Source organism: Lissotriton helveticus, chromosome 12, assembly GCF_964261635.1.
Source record: "Lissotriton helveticus chromosome 12, aLisHel1.1, whole genome shotgun sequence".
Classification (NCBI taxonomy): Eukaryota; Metazoa; Chordata; class Amphibia; order Caudata; family Salamandridae; genus Lissotriton; species Lissotriton helveticus.
In genome coordinates this window covers 15894914-15919646 of record NC_136073.1, presented here as the reverse complement: position 1 = coordinate 15919646, position 24733 = coordinate 15894914, and the positions used below count along the sequence as shown (strand labels likewise).

Here is a 24733-nt window from a genome sequence, read left to right as displayed (position 1 = left end):
CTGTCTTGTATACAGGAACTATAGTGCTTGATAGCCTAACCTCATAATTTTTTTTGAGGAAGAAGGGTATTAAATGAGAAATCTTCAAGAATGTTATGCGTCATCTAGGTTACCGAAATTTGCATTGACTGTTAAGAAGTGTCTTAAGAGTGTGTGACAGTGTATGCTTGGTATGGATGTGAGAATTGACTGGGGTTTGTTCTTTGTTGTTTCATTCTATTTTATGCTGTTGAAGTTATGATGAAATAGTGTGTTTTAATGTATTCGAAGTAATCCTTTTGGATAGATAACTCTATAATGTTTCTGATACCAATATGAATGTTTAATGAAAAATTATAGTTGATGAAATAAAAACTTTTTTGAAGCAATTGGTGAGTTAAAAATGTCTGAAGATTTGTTCCTTATAAAAAGAATTTGATAGGCTAGCTGGAATCTTTTTTGTGATGTGTGTTGACTTGGAGAAGTACCATGTACCTCTGAACTCAATATTCGGTGGCTTGTATAGTGATGTATTTTTAGCTGAGAGCTCCTCAACTACGTGTGGTACAGTGGTGGTTGTGTATCTTGACAGGTTGAGTAACATCCTTGTAGTGAAACTAAGCCCCTTGACTATTCTGGCTGTCTTGCAGAGTGGCTACCAGAAGGCTTCCCAACGCTGGAACAGTCATCTCATAGTCGTAGTCAACAGAGCTAATTGCCAAAAAGACAGGTATTAAATAACCTGCTCTCAGGTTTGCTTGCATGATAGCTTGTAAATCTCGAAGGGAATGCCAGAGCCTGGGAGCCTGATGTGAAAAGGAGCGGCCGATATAAGGAGTGGCTACTCATTTCTCAAGAGAGCAGGGCCTTTCTTTGAAGAGACCTATGCGTAAGGCTTTAAGTTGGACCTGCTGCTCCACTGGGAGCCAGTGGAGGTCTCCCAGGGCTGCTTTTGCAGATTCATGCCGGGGGAAGATCAATCAGAAGCAGAGCAGCAGCATTCTGTGTAGTCTGAAGCCTCTTTGGCATATAATGGGAGGTGCCCAAATAAAGGACATTGCCATAATCAAGCTGAGAGATGAGAGCCTGAACAAAGAGTCTCCTTGTCATAAAACGAAGGAGGTTTAAGACTAGTGGCGTGAAGGATTATTAGGGTGACCCGCTAGCAGACTGTTGCAATACTCTAGTTTTCCAAGTCCAAGTGAATTAAATATTGCCTTAGTGATGGGAATTGGCAGGCAAACTTGTATTTGTACATCCTGATTACTTGCAGTAGTGGCGTTGGACATTTTTCCATGCACGTTGAAGAATTATCCATCTACCTAGATGCCTCCTCTCCTTGGAAAAGATCAGGCTTTTGGGAGGGAATTGGAAGGAGGCCTTATGATGGTGTAGATGATTTTCATTTTGGAAGAGTTGAGCCTGAGGGCCCTTCAGTATCAAATTTCAGCGAGTCTCAGATGCTTGATTGGAAACAGGATTGAAATTGAGGAAAGAGGAGATATGTGTGTTGTGGGTATAGAGATGGTGACCTCTCCACTTTTGGTTTCTCACACTAAGGGAGAATGTAGAAGCCCATACTCTGATCCTTGGGTAACACCTACAGGAAAAGGTGGTGCTGGGGATCTGTTGGACCCCTTCACCCTATTCCATTCCTCTTTATACTGCCCTGTGACTGCACCTCATGCTTGTATTTTACAGAGAGTGTGTGTGTGTGTGGTTGAATTTTGAAGTAGCATGAGATTAGTTGTTCACCATTGTTTATATTTTCCTGTGTAGCTTAGTCATACTCGCTGGGGCAGGCAAGCTTTACAAACTGGCAAGAAGGTCAAAGGTATGAGAAGAAAATATGGAAAAGTCAGAAAACTTCTGGTGGATTAGTCATATGAGTGAAGGAACTGTTCATGCATGAAGGTTTGGGTGCTGTTGAGCGATTGTAATGGTGAGCCTTTGATTTCCTGAGACTAGGTATGCTCCAGAGTGCTGATTTGTTGGTCAAGTGTGCTGGTTCAATAGTTGTACGTGTATTTGTTTGATGCAGAAGTATTTTAACCTGGGGGAGGAATCTTAAGCAGGTACTGGGAGTCCGTGCTCGATCGGTGTAACTTGCTCACATCCGCTCTGGCACCCCAACCGTGTTATAGAATGGTGTTAACTCGGCAGAGTTCTTTGATATTGGGCAGAATTCTCCACACAGATCCTGTAAGACACTTGATTTTATTCCTCCACTGCACACGTGTAACACTCAACTCGCATCTCTACCAGCAACCCACCCCCAGCAACCTTACACACCTCGATCACTTCTTTCATGCTTCCTCCCCACTCTGCACCCTTATGCACACACAGAAACACACTCTGGCTGGCTGTTCAGTGGATGGCACCTTCATCCTCCCTCGTGTCCTGCATCTGTATTCTATCATTATTCCATAAAAGAGTGGGAAAATCCATCATCTCCTTTTGTGTAATTCAGTGAAATTTCAGAGAAATAAAGCAAAATCGCAGTCTTGCATTTTGTGCTATATTTTAGTGTATACAATTGTGGCTGTGAGTATGCTGTTTGAGCTAAAAAAGAAACCGGTGCCATGCGCAAGAGCTACTCGCCTTTTGACATGCCCCCAGCTGCCATAGAGAGTTTTTAGCCGAACAAATTCCAGTTATCCCATATTGCATAATTGCACCTAAATAAACTGTGTATGATTTACGCTGGCGTAATTGTAATTTTGCTCATGCCTTCTAAGCGAGTATTCTACAGTCCTTTAGATTTCATCAGACGGGCTGTCTCCTGATTATAGATCAGCTATTTAGTAGTTTACTCAAAATATTTCTTCTTGCGCCTTCTATCTGGCCTGCATTCCGTTTACCGATGGCTAGCCTCATGTCATGCGTGGTGCAGAACATGGGATGGAAGGCTCAATACACGTTTGACAGAGAGTGATCGCTGTTTTTCACTGTTACTCATCTGCTGTAGTTTAAAAGCAGTTGATTCCTTGAGTTCAGAGAACACTAGAGATAAGCACAGCCGGGTCAAGGTTCAACATCCCTTTACACAGCCATCATTTCAAACAGGGAGTGTCACTGTAAAGTTGTTCGGTTTCTGTTTCTTTTGTCTTGCCATTTAAATGTTCTCTGTCTCTATAGAGTGTTTGTGTTCGACTTTAGAGCTCGTTGATGTAGGTTTTGTGGTGCAAGTGTCAAATGTGCCGTCTTGGCTAGGATTAGATCAGACAACAAGCCAGTGGCCTATACCGAGCTTAACGACGACTGCAGTGGTCCACCTCGTTGCGTAGTATGGAGAGTTACTGCGAAGAGAGGCTGGCTACTTGCGTTTTATCGGATAGAGCATCAGAGTACTACTAACGGACTGTTCACTCAACACAGATCGTAACAAACCTTGACCAAGATGGTCCTCTGTGTCAACGCCCAGCACCCCAAGGTTGGAAAGATATTCCTGCGACTGCCCTGTGTTCTTTGCAGTCTGGTTGGGTTATTTGTTTACTGGAGCCATGATTTATGGTCCTGTCTGTTTGAAGAAAAAAACCGGAAACTGGCCACCACACCATAGAAATCCAAGTGGCTATAAATAACACTTTTGTTGATCTCTTCTCACCACCCTGGTCCAGTGGTGGTACCTCCAGAAGAGACCCGTTTCTGAAAAAATAAAGTTGACTTGTAAATTAAAGAGGCAAAGAACTGTCAATCAGTTCTCTTCTGCCCTCAGTATGGTGTTTGCTCTCTAATGGCAGGAAGGCACACCTACATTTTAATCGCCCTCTTGTGTGCCTTTAATTGTGTATCAACAAAAAGAAATACAGAGTTCCCCGGTTGCAGTCAGCTAAAGGACTGTCATTGGTCTCTCTCTTGTCGGGTCAGACAGTAAAAAGGTGAGTGTAGTGAACCCTCTCTTGGAATTTTTGGGGTACCTCACACAAGTCGCCGGTTGGACTACACTTGTAATCCCACCCGGTGATCGTTCAGCGTCATCATCGGTACCCTGCCCCTGCGCCAGGCTGGCAGTGCAATGCCTGTCGGGCAACAATACTTGTTGCTCTTTGGCGGGGATCTTCTATTCCTTCGCCAAAGGGTGTGTGGATGTAAGGGGACCATGCAAGGAGGTAATATGTGAGTGTGCAAAAGTGAGCGTGGGTGAAATAAAAGGAGTCAGTGGAGTCCAAAAATTGGGATTTTAATGATATGGCTCACTGCTCTATTAAAAATACAAGGGGTATAGAGGCAGAACTATCAAGGTAGTAAGCCTCATTCAACCCTTGGTGAGTGGATGGTCAACATGTTTCTTGCTTATAGAGCAATTCGTCAGGACCAAGGGGTGCTCATATGATTTGCAAGGGCTCCCCCGTGATCAGGGGGCCCAGTATACGACCTGGTAGGTGTCGTATGGCAGTCCTTTCCTCAGGACCCTTCCCAGGACTAAATGGGAGAGAGAAGAGAGAAGTGTACTGTTAAGGAGAGACCAGAGAGACATCATGGACAAACGTGGAAACATTCGCGTTTTGTGACTGTCATAATATACAGTGGGTGAGCATGCCTTTGGTTTGCTCAAGGAAGATCGCATGCTTAGTGGTATCCAACAAAGTTGGTTGGAAGTTTGTCATGCAGTAAAAAACCTGTGAAAATCAAGGGCTATTACTGTGCTAGCCTTTAATTGTGCCCAGGCGGCCCCAAGTAGGGAAAGTACAGATTGTTGCTTGTCTTGTAGCCATCTTCTGTCTGTGGATCTGAGCCAGGATTGTGAAGCGGTGTGCCTGCTCTTAATGGCCCGTGAGCCTTGAGCAGGCTCTGTGATCACTGCCATGTCATTTCTGCTGCTCAGGGCAATCGTTGTTTTTTTCAAAGCTCACTTTGCAGATGCAGTACACAGGTAATTATCTGCTGCTGCTTTTCTTGGGAAGCCTTGGCAGCGACCGCAATAGGTTGCTCTGATGCCCAGGGCACGTCTATGAAGAAATCTTGTGTAAGGCCTGGTGCCAGATGTGAACCATGTACCGTATGATGGATACTTAGGAACATTTAACTATCGCGTGCACCTACTAGACAGTCCTCGTTCTGATTGTAGTTGTTTAAAGCCAGGAGTAGCTATAGAAGTGATATGAACCAAAGCATTAGTTGAAATGTAATTGAAATATTTCTAATGCTTGTTTTCTGTCACTTGTTGTTCTAACAGGCCTGTGTATTGCATCCATGTGTTTTTTTGTGACATGTATGGTGGCTGCATGTGAGTGCACTCATTTTAATTAACTATTTTGAATGAGAGTCACATTTTAAAACCAAAGTAAGAGTTTTGTAGGTAATTGGTTGACGCACAGTAATATGTTGTGGTATTTGGTTTGTATCTACTTTTGTAGAGATGGAGATTGCTTGTGATTGGTGCAGCGGTTGTGTCTTGTTGTGGGGCATACCTTTGTGTGGTTTATTGCGGGTGTCTTTTGTGTGACTTGGCAGTAATGTGTAATTCTTTATTGCCTTAGGCCAATGGACTTCTCCTGCGGGAGGTGGATGTTGAAAAGGTCTGTACCTTCGAGCAGCCCTACATCAGTGCCATTAAGATGCTGTGGAATGACCCTGGAATCCAGGAGTGCTATGATAGACGGCGAGAATATCAGCTCTCCGACTCCGCCAAATAGTAAGTATCACTCTTCTTGCCTGACGCTAAGCTGCATTTGCAAGATTCGCAGATGTCCTGGCCAGTTTAATCCTGCTGCTGTTCGATTTTGTACCGAAGCTGCCACTTTCATTTTCTAGAGTCTCTGTTGGGGAAGGTATGGTCTTGTCTTGCTCATCCCACCCAGACACCCTGCACAGTTGCAAAAACAATCCTGTCTGTTTGCCATCGCCATGTTTCTATCTGTTTATCATTTTCTGTTTTGTAGCATACCTTTCACCAACTTTTTCCATTTTCCTTGTTTTTGTGTTACTGCAAAGTCAAGCTGAGCAAAATCTTAGCTGCATGTGAAAAAGTAGAGTAGAACTTCTACACATTGCTGAGCAGGAAGATCTCCAGACAGGTCACTCCCTTTGGAAGTATTGTGGTATTTGCCAAATGCTGGAAGTTAGAGGACCAGGTGACGATCCAAAGCCCGCGCCCCTTTGCTTGGCTCATGGGGATAACGAAGAGGAGTTCAGGCTGTTTAAGATGCAGATCTGTTCATGGCAGAAGCAGTTAAGTCCAGAAAGAAATTTGCCAGGCAGCTGCTTTTCTGGAGGTATTTTTTTCATTCCTCTATGCTCCTCTTGCCCCAAAAGGTTTCTACCCATTGCAGAATGTACCTTCGTTTGGGGGTCTTTACTGTTTTTGTGTTGTTAAATAGCTCCTTTGGGTATACCATATATACACCTCTGCCAGTCCACGATCTTTTCTCATAGGTTTTGTTTTCTTGTTGCAGAATAGCTGAAGGCTCTTCTGTGGGCGGTTGATGGGGTAAGGATGAAGGGTTGGATCTGAATGCACTTTGGGATGCCAGTGTAGGCCGGTTTCATGCACTGCGGCGTGGGTTCTGTCTTGGTGAATATTCACTGTAAAGGTCAATATTAGTGGGTGTCTTTCCATCCGGTGTTCTGCTGTTCTGGCTTGTCGTTCTTTGAAGACCCTGTTACTTTTATTTTTGGTCACCGCAGAAAAATGTAAGTGGAGAAAATGTAGGCCCTAAGACTGACCTGACTCTTGTTTTTCAGTTACCTTACTGACGTGGACCGGATTTCGTTGGTAGGATACCTGCCCACCCAGCAGGATGTATTGCGTGTCAGAGTTCCCACGACTGGCATCATAGAGTACCCTTTTGATCTGGAAAATATTATTTTCAGGTACAGAATAAATGGACATTTTTTTTTTTAATTGTTAATTACTTTCTGCTGTGCTGGATTTGTTAACATGTGCTGTTGGATACATGGAGTATGCCGGAGGATGAGAACTTTCACATGGGAAGAATTACCATTGGGAAGATAAAATGCTACATGAGAGGGGTTGATATCCAATGTTCAAACTGCACTGTTGCTATTTGTCAGATTCCATGTTCTATGTAGTTTGTTCTCTATACAGGTTCTCGTTTGTTGTGTTTTATTTCGCCTGACATTTTAAGTGAAATGGCAATTGTCAAATGGTTAAAGGTCATGAAAACAATAAAAGCATCTTTTATTTAGGCAACAATATTTAGTATATTTGGCCTTTAGAGAAAGGTGCCCAATTCGAGCATATGTTCTCCAGTTCTAAACCCCCTGCTGTTTGGGAGATGGCGCTGTACTTGGTTTGCATTTGTGTATTTTTGTAGAAGAGCCCTTGAAAATGAACAAAATGCTCGACTTGCATGCCAGGAAAGAAACTAATCGGTTCATAGACCCCCAAGATCTCTTTTCAACCATGTTTTCTTAAAGTAGAATAAAATATAGATTTTGATACATTGCAAATGAATATAGATTTAATTTTCATAATGTGTTTCACTACTGATAATATAGAATCATTAATTGCCCTTTTAGCCATGTAAGCATGATTAACATGGCTGATTCTGCCATAGCACATCCTGCCAGCCTTTCAGAGGCACTGCTTATTAATGGGCTCTAATGCCCTTTCCCCTTCCTTTCTTTTTTTGGTACCAAGTGATTCTAGCATGTTGTGAACTTATTCTTTCGTCTTGCCAGCCTTTCACTGTTGAAGCTGTTGAATGACTCTCCTCAAAGTCTACCTGGCAGATAGATCCTGGCATGTGAGTTGCAGTGCTGCCAAGTTGCTCTGTCATATGATGCATTCAACTATTATGGCCTTTTTAGCCATGAGCACTCTGGGACAGGAAATAATTCTTCAAGCATATGCGGAGTTGGTTTGGTTCATGGTGTCGACCTGGAGTTGAAATGCATGACTAGCATCAGCAGATTTTTTTTCTGCTGAAAGTGTGTGCTTCAAACTATCAGACCTGGCTGTGGTAATCACATTTGACAATCAGACACTTGTTAGTGGCTGCTTTCCTGCCATACAAACCTTTCGTAGTTAAATCGTAGAGAGGCTGTGATGCATGAAATGAAAGGCAAGAAAGTACTTATTACTCAAATCAAATATAAATAATTGTATTTACTACTGAGCGAAGGAGGTCTGGGGGTGCCAAGCGTCGCAAGAAGCTATCGGGCACCCTGCAATTGGCCCATGATGGAGTGGGGCAGAACTGAGTCCGAAAAGCATTGGTGTATAGATCAAACCTTATTAGGTACGCAAATAAAAAGATAGCTATGCAAAAACCTCCGCAGCTGGGGACTTATCCGGTGACTGGGACCACTCCAACACGTGGGAAGATCTGTACGCAGAATGGAAAATGAATGTAGAATTGTTTTTTTGATGGCAGTGTGATCAAACCATTCTAAAAGCTGGAGTTTCTCACTCCCAGAAGGAGAACGATATTGAGAATATCAGTTGAGTCTTTGGATCACGCACCCGAGCATTCTTTGGGAGGCTTCTAGGCCGCTCACGCTGTTTGAAAATATTACTCCTCACTAAGAACATTGACAAAAAATTGTCTCTGACCTATCTTGGCTGCAATTGCAATTCAAGCTGACCTTGAGGTCCCTAGGGTAGTTGCGGTGGGAGGAGCAATTAGGAAGCCACTTCATAGATCAAGAATTGAGAGTGGCAGGACATAGTCGCTGAGAGACAGACCCCAGCTTGAAGTATCAAGCAAAGTGAAGCTGTGACTAAACTAACACTTCACCGATAGCGCTCGCCCTATTAACTGTACAGATGGGATGTAAAACTTTCTGATGCATGATGGAGGGAATGCGGAGGTAGAGGATTGCCCCAAACTGCAGCCCTCGTGGAATATTTTGGATGCTACAGATTGCATGTTTGTAATGAACATAGCCAGATCCCCAGCCCGCACACTGTTTAAGTTACCCAAGTATCCCTTGCTCACTACAAGGGTTGTGCAGCAAGACAGCTGATAACTGCACAGTTAAGGGGGGGGGGGCCTCATGCTATAACCGAATGGCATTCGACATCCTTGTGTCTTCTAGGCATGAAGAAGGTAATTTCCAGCCTGGAGCTGAATGGGGCAGAATTTAACGCAAACTGGGCACCGTTTTTACCAGTTTTACTAAGCATGCGTTTTCTCTCAAAGGCATAAGTCGACTGTTTTTTTTTTATATTTGTCTTTTGAGTTGCATTTGACCATGCACATTGTTTTGGGGTAACTGCAGTTTAAAGTACTGCAGTTTTTCTATATTTTTCCCTGAACACTGTAAGTTGTTTGAAGTTTTGGTTGATTTTAAACTCCCTACCCTAGGATGATAATGAAGAAACTGCTTTTCCTCAGTTTTTCTTAGTGTATTTTTTTTTGGCATACTGCCTTGCAGTTAAGACTGACTGTTGTGAGTCAGTGTAACTCGTGATAGCAGGGTACGTTAGATCCTGGGTGATAGGCCTGCCTTCTCATGTCTCTGATAAGATTGGTGGCTGCTTGCAGAATTGGCTTCAGTGAATATAGGCTAAAGGGTGTGCATGACCGGAACCCGCTTCTCATAGTGAATTCAAAGGGTTCGGATTTAGTGAAGCGTGTAAATTCCTTTTCTCCCTTTAGATAAGAACAAGATTTTGGGCAGGCCATGAATTTAGAATAAATAAATGTCCTACTATAGGTAAGGCAGTGGCTTAATTTTTCTAAATTTTAATTAAAATTTACTCTATGATGAACCTCTAGTGAGTCTACCAATCAGGCGAGAAATTATGTTTAATCCAAATAAGACCGCTTACAAAGAGCGCACTAAAATGTAAGTGATATACATTGCACTGCATGTGCGTTAGTAACTTGCAAACATTCAGAGTATTAGAAAACTTAAAGGTGCTACCTTTTGGTTAGTGTCTGCTAAACACCAAAACTAACCTGGAGCGGGATAGACTTTCCTTCTGCTATATGGTAGGTTTTGCAACTTGTAGCGAGGGCTGTCCATGCTGGAAAGCAGAATGGAATGCTAGGAGCAGTATTTAAGTTGCAAAAAAAATAAGTGCAAAGAAACTGCATTTTTTTTTCTTGCAACCCCATCTTCTTATGCCCTAGTTGTCTATTACTCCTTCTACTAGGATGCTTAGTCTTGATTCCATCTCCTACTTCCACCACCCTACACTTAGTCTCTCCATCCCATAAACACCAATTCTGCCCATTCTTGATTTCACCTTCTACCCTTTCCTTCCACTGCCTTCCCCCACTCTTCCACCCCTGTACATTTTCAGTCTATTTATCCCATGAATTTCAGAGAAGTGCAGTTATGTGTGTGCCTAAATTGGCATTCACCCTAAATTGTCTTCCTATACTCCATTTTTAGAAGATGGCTTTTCTTAGTACTATTTGGGAGCCAGAACGTTTCTAATGAATTTATTGGATTACCTTTCTGATGAATTGATTAGATTTCAAACAGTATTTCTATACTCCTTGAAATATTTAATGTTTGCCCTGAAGAAGCAACATATTTTACTTAAGAAGTTGTCGCACACATATTGGCTTGGTTTTGGTGTTCATTAAAATTCCAAATAAAATATTTTGAACCTTGAAACACGCCTTTTTTCCTACAAACTTCTGAATTCTGTCTTTGACTGCTCAGGATCTGCAAGACTTGGAAGGGATCTTGCCTGTCTTTTATGGAATTTTTGTGTGCTGTCCACAGAGGGTTCCAGTTTGCCATCGAATTATAGACTCGGGAAGTCTGTTGATACGAGGAAAATTAGGGCTGAATAAACGTTTTAGAAATAGCATTGCTAATCGGCCAGTCGTGGAAAAATGTACCAGCTTAGAAGTGCATCATTGACAAAAAAAATGTAACTTCTAAATTCACCTAGGAGACGGTCTCCAAATTCAGATTTTCAGTAGAAGGGTAAGTGAATGTGGCAAAATGAACAGAAGCAAACAATATTTATGTGGAGGGAACATTCCCAGCAGAGTGGAGCTGCTTTCAAAAGGGGGAAAAAAGGCAGATGGGGCTTGTAGGAGAGTAAGTCAGTGCTATATCGCATCAAGTGCAACGGATTCTACTGGAGCAGTTGAGCTAGGAGGGGTTGAAAATAGAAATGAAAAAAGCTAGAGAGACAGGGTAACAGGCGAGCCGCTGATGGGTGTTGGTGACCAACACAAGGGTGTGGGAATTTGATGTTGAATGCTGCACGCGAGGGAGAGGAGAAAAAGCATTTACTCCAATGGAGTGCTGAAAAAAAAGGTAGTTCATGAATGTAAGCAGTGGAAGAATACAAGTCATCCAGTCAGAAGAATGGTAAAGAAGCTATGCGTCAGGGGAGTGACCTACTCAAGAAGAGGAAGGAAAGCCATGGAATACGATGCATGAAAATGTGATGGGTAATAAAGCCATCCAGTGGCAAGGAATGGATGACACAGCAGCAATTAAGTATAGACGTGGTACACAATAAAACTTCAACTAAGCTCCATAGGGGAAACCTAAAAAGTTCATTGTAGCAACCTTGTTCTAACCTTTGATTCCTACAACAGATGCCCCTTCTTTTTACCTTTTTTTTTTTTACATAGAACTCTTATTACCTAACTTGAAACCTTTTAAGCTTTTTAGTCCATTTTCATAGATGTACATCTGTTTCTCTGAGAGAAGTTTTGTTTCTTGAGCAAACTACTTGGGATGAGCCAGCTGTTAATTGTAGAAACCAGTTTATCCGTTGGGAGCTAACTCATTTGGACTCAGTCACAGCTTTCATTGACTGGGAGCTATGTCTCCCCTAGTTTTACAGTCTGTATTCCTAAGGGATCCTTCAGTTCTGATGGGCAAAGACCTTTTACTACATTTTGTTAATGAAAGACAAATAGCTGCAAGAACCACAATATACTGAGGTTTTTCTTTCTGACTTTTCTCTAAATAAATAACATTTTGAAAATCTAATGTTGAGACTGTTTAAGAACCCAAAAACCAAAGTGAGAACCTCTTTTGTGCATACTGGTTAGATAGTAGTATATTCGTTAGTATGCTCATCACAACTGAGGTGAATATGTTTTCAGAGCACTTGTTTGGGCCCGGGGTTACTGCGGTTGGAAGGAGCTGATTTGTATTCTCTTTCCCTTTTTAGAATGGTGGATGTTGGGGGTCAGAGGTCTGAACGGAGGAAATGGATCCACTGCTTTGAAAATGTGACATCCATTATGTTCTTAGTAGCCCTTAGTGAATATGACCAAGTCCTAGTGGAATCTGACAATGAGGTAAGAGTAACAAGGTGGAGCCCATTTCCCACCATTTTCTCTTTTGTTCCTTTATGCTCTTGCTTAGCTTGAACACCAAACCTCTCATTATTTTCGTATTTTAATACTTTTTTTTAATTCAAACTAAAGACCATTGGTGGCACGCCTGCAGTATACCCAGAAAGAAGCATTCGGTTTGGGCCTCATACCAGTCCATCCTATTTTGCCCACTGCGCAACCATATGTAAATCTGTCTTGGTTTTAATCCAGTCCATTCAATCCAGGCCGTGTCTAATCTGAATTTGAACACATGCAGCCCTAAATTGTTCTCCGCCTTATTGGGTCTCACCATAGTAGTGCAGCTTGTTATGGTGCAGGGTGCACAGAACCCAAGCTTGAGTGCACCGAAGACTTTTGCATGCATTCCACCTATAACCTTTCTGTTTTCTTTGACAACGCTGGCAATGTTGTAGTGTGAAACAGGAGCGCATGTTTCCATTTGACTTCCCCTGTAATCATTTAGAGTTTTTACCTGGTTAATGGCATGTGAACAGCACACTGGAAATTAATTTTTATATGCCTGGACTTGGAGACTGTCGCCTATGTTAGTCTTTCTAACTAGTCTATCAAAAATGACTAGATGTATTTATAACATTGCTTTGTCCAGCTTGAAATTCCTTTCTGGTTTGGTGTCAACCTGTGTTGTGACAGATACTTCTAATCGCAGATTCCTCATCATATCTCCAGGCGCCAAACTGAATCTGGGAGATTTAAACAGCATTGCTTGAGTGCTCCAGTAGGTATTGTCATGGCTCCGCGTCTACTTCGTTTCATCTCTGAAGTAATGAACAAAGTCGCATACAAGCGCAACACTTCGATGCTGATTTCTGGTCTTTTCTTTCCACACCTTTATACCCAGATCTACAGCTCCGTCTCTACTCTTTCTTCAACAGTTGACACGTTTTTGTTAACTTTAAACTTCTTTTTTACCAATGTGTAAAGGAACTACGTCCCATTATAAAACTCTAGGTTTTATGCCTTTAGGGATTGTCACAAATAGATCTTTGGCAGATCCCCACGTGAATCTTTGTCACCCTTCTGGCTCCTTGTTGCATGCCTATGGGTCCTAGGGTTCCGCAGAGGTTTTTTTGGGGGATACCACCAGTGAGTCTGCCCTCTTCATATTCTGGGCCTCCTGAACCCGCCTCATGTTCTGCTGTGCCAGAGCTGACTTCTTTCCGGAACAAAGATCCACACTGGTCCCGGCAACATCCATATGGGTGCCAGAACAACCCCACTCCTATCGTCCTCTCTGACTCCCAAGTCGAATCCATCTCTGCCTCAACCTAGGTCTTGTCTAGACCCTGCACCAGCACACCCAGGTCCACCCAACTAAGACAGAACCATGCCCATATCTTGGAGCTGCCCCCTCAGGCTTCAACAACCACGATCAGAGCCATTTACCTTTGAGGATGACCATAGTGAAGGGGGAGTATTTTCAACAACATTCTGATACTTTATAGCCGGACTTGCAGGATTGATGCCAGTGGGCTGGGCACTTCTCTAGACACGGGTTTGTGATCTCCATTTGGACCACTATCAGAAGAGAGTGCCGCCTTTGCCGTCGTGATTAGACATGCAGTAGAGATTTTAGATGTCAAACTACCCACTAAGGAAGTCAAAAGCAGTATCCTAATCAAAGTTTTGCAACTGGTGCAGACTTCATCGGAATCCCTAGTCCATTTAAGGAGGCCCTGACTTGACGTGCTTATGGGCACCTGAGTTTAGTCCTGTTCCGGTTTCATGGTGAATGGGTCAGTTGCTAAATGCCACTGGGTAAGGCAACACTCTCCACCCGAGTAAGATGGTTCAATCTTCCACCAGTAGGGTAAATCCCAATTCTTTTTACCCACAACTCCTCCTGACAGAGTTGAAACGTCTCGAGACTTTGGAAAGCGGATGTTTTCTTTGATCAGACTACCCAGCTGTTTGGTGTTTAGATATACCCGTGCTCTATGGGACATGGTTGATGAGGTCTTGCCAGCAGGGCATGGGGAATTTTTGGTCAAGTTGGCTCACACCACATCCATGATGGTCAAGATCCTGTAAAGTATATGATCCTGTCTGGACTGAACACTACTGAGTGCTGGGACAGAGCATTTGGCACTAGTGTGATTTGGATGGCACGCTTTGGATGAAATCCATGGGCTTCTCTGGGAACATGCAAACCTCTTTGAGGGATGTGCTGGTTGATGGGTCTTGCTGTTTGGTGAGAAGGCCGATTCTGCATTTGAATATTTTAGAGAGTTCCCTCTGCCTTCATACCAACTTGTCAGATAGTATCCCAACCAGATTTTACATTTTTCTAAGTTCAGCAGGTTGACATACCACCGGTGTCCCAGCAACAGCTACCCCAATCCTTTTGGGGTTCGGAATTAAGCAGACTAATCCCAAGCAAACCAGGACAGTGATCTTCCAAACAATCACTTCGCCCTCTCCGTCATCAACTTTCACTGTGCTTTAGTTTGTCCTTTATGGTACACGACCCTCCTCTGGAGTCTGGAACAAATATGTTCGAGGCATATGGGCTGCAGATGGTACATTTATGAATATATCGCCATCTGGTGTTGGGCTCGGATGATTGCACTTGTTTTTCTTCTGGAGAAGTCTTTGTCGTCATCGATGACTCCTCCTCTTGGTGTTAGTGCGCATGGGCATCGGCTCCATCCTTAGATAGTTTTTTTCCGCCATCGGGTTCGGATGAGGATCGAAGCGCTCCGGACCGACTTCGATAAAGAAGGTTATATTCGGCGCGTAACCCTTTCCAATTCGACGGTATTGTTATCGAACGCGACTTCACTTCCATCTCGACGCGTTTCGAAGAACGACGACTACGAGAAGACCAGCTCGACGTAGTCCAGCCCGGAGTCCATGGAAAGGACTCCATTCAAAAAATGTCCAACTTGTGGTGCTAAGTTCCCACACAAGGACCTACACGAGGTGTGCAACCTCTGCTTGTCCCCTGAACACGAATCCAGGGACTGTGACGCCTGTGCAGCATTTTCCTCAAAATCGACGATTAGAAACAGTCGAGCTCGAAGACACGAGGTATCGAGAATGCAGTCACAAGCAATCCCGGAGCTGTTCGAGGACCAGCACCTAGAAGAGGAGGTCGACGAGGCGGGGTCAGAAGCGGACGAGTCCGACGTCGAGGAAATCGACGTCCAACAAACCGTGAGTGACGACGTCCCGTTACCCAAGAACAGACCCCACACGGTGTCGACCCCGCCCTCGAGCCCGGTCAGACAACCGAAAAAAGTTTCCGACGCCCCGCCTTCGGGCCCGGCAACGAAACCGAAACACTCGGTCTCCCATCATGGTGGTTCCGATAAACGACCCACCACGACATCGACACCGAAGCTCCATGTCAAGGAAAACTCGAAGTCGAAACAGTCCATGTCGACACCGAAACACGTTTCGACGTCGAAAACACCTTCGACACCGAAGACATCCGCGATGCCGAAAGCATCGGATCCGAATAAAATCTCGGTGTCGAAAATACAAATGGACAGTCAGAAGAAAAAACACCTTTCGGACCCGAAAACTGCGGTACCGATACAGGAATATAAAACCGATCCTAAACAAAAGACTCTGTTTATTGATCCACAAACTGGCAAGGTAGTCACAGAACTACCTAAAAAGAGGAAGAATGAACAATCTGACGACAAAACTCCTCCGAAGAAGAGAACAATGGGGACGAATACAACTCCCCCCTCTTCTCCACAACCTAGAGACACACCCTCTTCTCCTCTTCCTCACACTAGGCCAACTAAACCTTTCACACGCCCATCCACACCTACAACAGATGTAGATAGTGACACAGGAGAGGGAGAACATCCTGGGGATGATGAAGACACAATCCCAGAGGAGGCAGACCCATGGGAGGAGTACAATGTAGGGTCAGATAATGACAACGACCCTGAATTGTATCCCTCAAAACCCTCACCACCTGATGATAATACTGGGTTTGCACAATTAATTAATAGAGCAGCAAAATACCACAAGGTAGACCTACATGCAGAACCTCAAATTGAGGACTTCTTGTTAGAAACACTACCTGCTGCACAAAGAACATCAGGAACATTACCAATGCTTAAAGGCCTACTTAGTCACACATCAGAGATATTCAAAGACCCGGTGAGGGCTAGAATATTAAACCCAAGAATTGATAAAAAATATAAGGCAGCTCCAAAGGACCCAATATTTATCAAGGGACAAATTCCTCTAGACTCACTAGTGGTCACAAACGCTCGTAAGAGAGCAAACTCTTTATCTACAGGAGAAGCTCCACCTCCTGACAAAGAGTCTAAACTAATAGATGTCTCTGGCAAGAGAGTAGCATCCCAAGCGGCAAACAGCTGGCGCATAGCTAATACGCAAGCATTACTTGCAAGGTATGACAGAGCTCATTATGATGAATTAGAAAAACTCATCACGCATCTCCCCAAAGAACATCAAAAGAGGGCAGATCAACTCATACAAGAAGGGAAGTTAATTACTAACACTTCAATAAAGTGCGCCCTAGACGCGGCAGAAACTGCGGCAAGGTCTACAAACACAAGCATCATGTTAAGGAGACATGCATGGCTCAGAGTATCAGGGTTCAAACAAGAAGTACAAACATCCTTATTGAACCAGCCTTTTGATGAGAAAACACTTTTCGGATCAGGGACAGATGAGGCGTTAGAAAAGATGAAAAAGGACACGGAAACGGCTAAATCAATGGGAGCATTGCAACAGCCCACCCAAAGAGGTTCCTTTCGTAGGTCCACCTATAGAAGAGGATCCAAAAATACAGGCACAAGCCAGCAACAGACCTCTTTTACACCAACATCACCCAGAGGTAATGCTAGGGGCAGTTACAGAGGTAACAACAACAAGGGTAGGGGTCGCGGAAACAACAACAACCGCAACTCTCCAACCCCAAAACAGTGACTTCATACAGCTCCCCCCAGACCACATAACACCGGTCGGGGGACGCCTATCACAGTTCCTACCTGCCTGGGAAAACATCACATCAGACAGGTGGGTGAGACAAATTATCCAACATGGTTATTGCCTAGAACTCACAGCTACCCCACCAAACATCCCCCCCAAACAGCGTCCAATGAAACAAGATCATCTGACATTGTTAAAACAAGAAGTACTATCCCTGCTAGAAAAGCATGCCATAGAGAAGGTTCCACAGCACCAAAAAGGAACAGGAGTATACTCCCTATACTTCCTAATTCCCAAAAAGGACGGGTCTTTAAGGCCAATATTGGACCTAAGACCTCTCAACGCATACATAAATTTAGAACATTTCCACATGGTCACGCTCCAACAAGTACTTCCTTTACTGAAGAAAGGGGACTTTCTTTCTACACTGGATCTAAGACGCTTACTTTCATATCCCGATTCACAAAGCCCACAGGAAATACCTTAGGTTTGTGGTAGACGGACAACATTATCAGTTCAAAGTCCTTCCGTTTGGTGTCACAACGGCACCAAGGGTGTTCACAAAATGCCTAGCAGTGGTGGCAGCTCACCTAAGAAGACAACAAATACATGTCTTCCCCTACTTGGACGACTGGCTAATAAAGGCCAAGTCACAAGAGGAATGTCTTCAGAACACACAAAAGACAATTCAGCTGCTACACCAGCTAGGGTTCACGGTGAACTACAAAAAGTCACACCTGCAACCAAGCAAGGTTCAACAATATCTGGGGGCTACTATAGACACAGAAAAAGACAAAGTATACCCCAATCCAGCCAGGATACAAACAATGCTTACAATCATTCAAAGATTCCAGCCACAACACTCACTAGCAGCGAGAGTGTTCATGCAGCTATTAGGGATGATGTCATCCTGCATACTGCTAATACCATATGCCAAACTGTGGTAAATAAATAAATAATACCTCTATTTTTGAATGGATAAATGAATAACAGATAGCTCAATAAATAAGAGTCAAGATTCGAGGTAGTAGGAGTTTTGCAGGTTTATTACAGCATAAAGGACAGGAACAGGACAACCTGCACGGGAACAGGATGGCAGCGCTTGACAGGGGGGTCCCGACAGCTGCCGGGCAGGATCTGGGATGAGCGCGCTAACATTTAATAACAATACACGATCATATATACTAAAACAGTTGCATTACAATACATACGATAGGCGGAGCAGTGGGTGTGGTCAATAGCAGTCGCGAAAGATAAGGGTGAAAGTAGGTGTAACAGAGGCGTATACATAGACATGTGATGCAAACGTAACAGAATATGTCATGAATGGGGCGGAAACATGGAGGGGGCTACCTAAGGAGCCGGGACCTCTGACCTAATGGTGCGCGCAAACTGGCAATGACGTGTTACTAGAAGAAGCTGGGGGCTATGAACTCTGTGCTAGGAGCAGAGACTGAAGTCTGGAGAGTCAGGGCGACATGTACCTAAGCAGTATCTAGTATCTGATGTTTAGAGAACATGTTGATAGAATCCAAAAGTTATCGGGTAAAGGCGAACAGACTCTAAGACTGGAGCATGCATTATTCTACATGTAGTGCGTGATGAAGAATATTAAATGATCATTAAATGCAGTATTTCTCTTACATGGAGACGTAAAGGCTAGACAATGACGGAAACTATTGATGCGGTTCAGTAGCTTAGGAATGCAGAGAAGGAGGGCTGGACTGATAACTAGAATCATAACATACTCTTGGCAGACTCAGAGGCAGAGCCAGGCTGAACCGGGCACTGTGAGGCAGGAAGTAAGTGAAGGGTCAGGAACACAGGTGGGGGCTGTATCGCTCCTCAGCGAGGCTCAGGAGACAGGAGCTGAATCTGGTGTCCAGGCCCTTTTGAGGCCTAGAAACGGGGACTTTACAATGGAATAACGTGCACACTGAGAAACGTGGCAACGTGACTTTAAATAGGCCTGATATTCGTAGTATTCACGAGAACTGGAAATTGGCATACTAGAGGTGGGCACAAATATAATTGCGTCCTTGATCGAACATGGGGAATACATATGCATATTAATCATGCGCACATAACATATGATGGAGGACGCGTAGGGACACAGAACATGGCAAAATTTACTTTTCCACATTCCCTCCTTGTCACTACGTTTCCATCAGGAAACATCAATATTCATGATACCATCTATCATTTCATACAGTATCATTTGCTCGTCTCGAATTTTCTTGGAACGGGATTTAGAACGGGACTTGGGACTAGGAATACAAGAGGTAGCACAAATGCCGCAAATCGCAGGGCCACATTGTATACAGAGGCAGCAGCTGAATATGATCGCTACTGCAATACCTAGAAAGGACAAGACTTTCCATCCCCAAGCGGAAATTATATTCCAGAACCAACCGGACCATGTCCAGGTGCCTGGATCTTGGTGTAACAGATGGGCAATTTTATGGAGTCTGGTTATAGCTGAATAAACAGACGGTGCGTTATTTGGAATGAAAATGCAGCAACTAGATCCGATGACTCTACAGGCCCCGCCCCTATCGGCCAATATGACGTCGAGGACGAGGCGATTCTGTAAAACGACAAATCTCATAGCAGATTGCTCTTCGGTTAAGTTACCTAGAGCAGAGGCAGTCTCATTTACTACAGCTTCAAGGGTTCTGGTTAACCTACGAATTAGCTTACTATTCTGGATAGGGCCTATAAAGAAAAAGAAACCTCTATTGAAATCTGTATATTGTTCTAGAGCAGTTTCAGTATAATCGACAATGGGGGACTCCCTTCTATGTCTAAGGTGCACTAGATGTGTGTTTCTATGATAATCAGATGGGGCTAGGAAAACTGGTGGCAGTAGGAAGGCAATGTAACAGGTTCCCTCCCAATCGAGGGGCAGACGAACATATGCGGTTTGACCACAAATAAAATAAGAATGACGTGAAGCTTTGAAAATAGATTTCCCACTGTCACTGTATTTGACAATAGTAGTACAATCGCTATGTCCTACATGTACGGAACCATTATTTCTAACACATAATTCGCCTTTGACTGGTAGTACTGAAATAGCAGGTAAGTCTGGAGTGGAATCAGACTGAACATTCAGGACCATGAAATTCGAAGAATAATTACCCAAATTATAAACTTCATTTTCTAGATCTAACCCTGTTCTGTGGGGAAGACCTTGCTTGTCTGGGAAACATGTACTGTTCAGAAAAGACATATCTGTTGAAGATGACGTTAACGTGGACCATGCTCCACACGAACCATTATGTGAAAATGGATAAGGAAAGAGTGGCAGAACTCCCTTCGGGGTCTGGAAAGGGGGGAGTCGACCACACACCCAACAATTAGTGGCATTGCTGGTCTGGTGTGAATAATGTAACATGCGGATAAAAGAATTGTTACGCATAGCGAGGCGGTAAGAGAGTTCATGAGGAGGCAGATCACTAAACGTGTGCTCTACTGTAACATTAGAAGACTTATTTACATGAGAAACTGGAAAATACAAGTAAAATGCATAACTGGTGCAGGAAATCATAATACTGAGAAATAATATGAAACATAGAAAAACGATACATCGGATTGAGTTTTGACTAACTCTCTCACTATGGGGGTCTATTTTATACATGTCAGAAACCGGTCTAACCGTTTCACCTAGGGGAGGACTTAGACAATCAAACTGGCTGACTTATTTTACTAGACCTCAATTTCTTCTTATACTCCTGTTGCGGAGTTGTCTCTAACAGGGAGGGTGCAGTATCAGTGTCTTTTGTGGGACAGTCCTTAAGAATAGTACTTTGGCAGTCCTTTAAATCCTCGGAAATGTTCTTTGAAATTGGTTTCAATCCATAAAACCTTTTGATATGCGAAAGATGCACCCAGCCTTTGCGTCCCTCCAACTTCACGGCTGTACGGGTGGCCAGGAGGACCTGTCGGGGCTCCTTCCAGCGAGGCTCCAGCGGACTTGAACGATCGAAATTTCGCACTAGGACCATGGATCCGGGAACGATTTCATGCGGTGCCACCTCGGTATTGTCTGGAAATGCGGCGGCAACCTGTGAACGACAAGAGTTGAGGGCAGACATCAAGGAAGCTAGGTAATCTGTCAGCATATTACTTGAAACATCGGTAATACTTCGGGGTCTAGGTGTACCCCACATGTTAGGGGGTCGGCCGAAAACGACCTCATACGGGGACAGACCTGATCTGGAATGTGCGACCATGCGCATATAGAACAAAGCGACTGGCAGAGCTACGAGCCAGTCCACACCTTTCTCTTGACAAACTTTTGCAATTCGGATTTTCAGGGTCTGATTATGTCTCTCTACGAGACCGGCTGCTTCAGGATGGCGTACACAATGGAACTTCCACTGGTATCCTAACAATAGGGAAACATGTTTCATGAGTTCAGATGAGAATGGCTGGCCGTTGTCAGAATATACGACTCTAGGGAGTCCATAACGGGGGAAGAACTCACGAACCAACTGCTTGGCAGTGGTCGCGGCTGTGTAATCTGGGACTGGATATGCCTCCGTCCACCTGGACAAAGCGCATACAACTACGAGGACATACTTGAATCCTCGACATCGCTCCATCTGAATGTAATCCATCTGGAGGACTTCAAAAGGGTGGTCAGGGGGCTGGAATCCACCTTGTTCCACCGGGACACTTTTACCTGGATTAAACTGACAACATATCATACAGGTACGGACTTTCTGCTTGGCTGCAGCTCGTAAATGCTTGTTGAACCAAATATTCTGGATACTGTCTAACATAGCTTTTTCTCCTAAATGTGCTGGACTATGTGCGGTATTAATAATGACTTGAACCATAGAGTCGGGGAGAAACCATGTGGCTTTACCCTTCGTTAACCATCCTTGATCTGTCTGTACCCCTCCTTGTTCGGACCATTTCTTGATTTCATCGGGAGTAGCATGTAACTGGATATCTATGACATCTTGAGTAGGGTCTTTGACTGTCATACATGTAGTCGGATCTGGAGTGTGTGTCTGTGTCGGATTAACTGAAATGTCTGGAGTCTGAGCTGTAAGCTTGGCTGTGTGATCTGCTAGATCATTACCTTGGGAAATAGTGTCAGTAACTTTCGTATGTGCTTTGCACTTCATGATAGCAATGGATGTCGGTAAATGTATGGCATCTAACAGAGCCTGAATAAGGAGACCATGCTGAATCTTGGTTCCATGAGAAGTCATGAAACCTCTCTCTTGCCAGAGCACTCCGAAGTCGTGTACAACTCCAAATGCGTAACGTGAATCTGTGTAAACATTAACTTTCAGGTTCTTGGCGTGTATGCAGGCTTGAGTCAGAGCAACTAGCTCTGCTGCTTGAGCAGACAGGGTGTCAATGCGGCGTGTTTCAATAACTTCAGTGTCAGTAGTCACTGCATACGCGGCTACTAGTTCTCCTGTACTTGTTCTCATGCATGAACCATCCACATAAAGTGTCAGGTCGGGATCTGGTAATGGAATATCTGTCAGATCTTGTCTTGGCTTTGTCATGATGTTAACTACTTCCACACAGTCGTGTGTGGCAGAATTCGAAGTAACTGATGGTAACAATGTAGCAGGATTTAAAACATTGCAGCGTCTGATTTCTATGTGTGGCTGGAACAGTGTCAATTCATAACCTGTTAAACGTGCAATTTTCAAGTGCTGAGTTTGAGTTCGGTTTAAAAGAACTTCCACGGAGTGTGGAACTTGTACTGTCAGGGAGTGTCCTAATACTATGGAATCACTTTGTCTGATAGCAAGGGCTGTGGCTGCAACTGACTTAAGGCACGCAGGCAGAGCCTGGGCTACAGGATCTAATGTGCTTGAAAAATAAGCACAAGGCTTGTATTGTCCTGCTTGATCTTGTGTAAGAACAGATAATGCTGTACCTTCGCGTTCAGTGACGAAAAGTGTAAAAGGCTTACTGTAGTTCGGTGTTGCTAGAACTGGAGCTTGGCATAGGGCTTTCTTTAACTCATTGAAACTGAGTGTATGTTCAGATGTCCAAGGGAGGACAGTCGATACGGCTGCCTCCTGTGTCGTTAACTGTATCAGTGGCTTGGCTAGAAATGCATACTGAGGAATCCATTGTCTGCAGTAAGAAGTAAGGCCAATAAAAGCACGTACCTCCTTCTGGGTCTTGGGCTGAGGAAGACTCGCTATTAACTGGATACGGTCTGGTGTCAACTGCCTACCCCTCTTGGACAGTAAGTGTCCTAAGTAGACCACTTGCTGGACACAGAATTGAAGCTTAGAAGGGGACACCTTGTGTCCCATCTCGGCTAGAAAATACAAGACTGTAAGGGATGCTCGCTCGCAAGCACGTTCAGAACGGGCTGTGATCAGTAGATCATCGACATACTGGAGCAGGGCAGTGTCAGTTGGCATGTGAATGTTGTCTAGTTGTCTCTTGAGTGCTTGACTGTAAATACTAGGACTTTCTGTGAAACCTTGAGGAGCGCGTGTGAACATATAGCTCCTTCCATTTAAACAAAATCCGAAAAGAAGCTGTCTGGATGAATGGGAACACTGAAAAACGCATTCTTGAGGTCTATGACTGTAAAAAATGAGGCTTCAGAATCAATGGCTGTCAACAGGGAAGAGATATCTGGGACAACTGGATACTGGGGAATAATACATTTATTAAGTTCCCGAAGGTCAATCACTAAACGATATACTGGAGGTGCATTCGGATCAGTACGTTTCATAACAGGAATGATCGGAGAATTGCATACATTGGAGTCAGTTTCTACAACTACTCCTTGAGCCATGAGCTCGTCAATAATTTTGGATAAGGCTGCTACAGCCTCAGGTGGCAGTCTGTACTGTCTTATTCGTGGCAGGACTACACCTGGCTTGAGAGTCACACGATGGGGTGTGATTTGCATAAAGCCAACATCAGTTGGACCTTGCGCCCATAGATGCTGCGGAACATTGGACAATCTGGGATCAAAATCTCGTAATACATAGTGACCCTTGAAGTCACGTAGGAACAATCGTATTCCCTCTGGGGAACAGCATATAACTGCACCTAACTCTTTCAGTGTCTTAATGCCTAATAGATTTTCTGGACATGACTTAGTAAGTAGCAGATCAGTAGTGCGGGACAATGGACCTACTTCTAGAGTAACTGGCTTTGATATTTCATTCACAATAGGTTTTCCTGAAAATCCAAGGGAAACATTTCTAGAGCCTGAGAGCGGAGCCCCTGGAACTTCGGCGTGACTTATAGTGGTCCTACTTGCCCCTGTATCAATCAAAAACTTTCTGTCTTTCCCTAATACTTGACTATGAACATAGGGACCTTCTTGATCTACAGGTATCTCGATGAGAGGCAAGCCTACCTCCCTCTCTAGGCTGTTTCATGAATATGGCTGATACTCTGGATACTCAGACTGTGCATACTGGTACATCTGCTGTGTAACATGCTGTGTTGCAGCGATGGGCTGCGGTGCTGTAACTGTCTGTGGTGCATTCTGTGACTGCGGAGTCTGTGTAACTTGTTCTTGTCTCGGCGGACGTGGTCTTTCTTTAGTCTTACCGGTAGCTATGTTGTGT

At 44.0% G+C, this 24733-nt stretch overlaps 1 protein-coding gene across 1 annotated transcript in view; it reads left to right on the top strand.

Annotated features, from left to right (window-relative positions):
- The window catches only part of GNA11 (G protein subunit alpha 11), a 106316-nt gene that overhangs the window by 39376 nt on the left and 42207 nt on the right, over positions 1 to 24733 (top strand). Inside the window, exons 3-5 of the mRNA XM_078670880.1 lie at positions 5463 to 5617; positions 6667 to 6795; positions 12047 to 12176. Of these exons, the coding sequence (XP_078527006.1) occupies positions 5463 to 5617; positions 6667 to 6795; positions 12047 to 12176 (414 nt within the window). The remainder of the gene's footprint in view (positions 1 to 5462; positions 5618 to 6666; positions 6796 to 12046; positions 12177 to 24733) is intronic.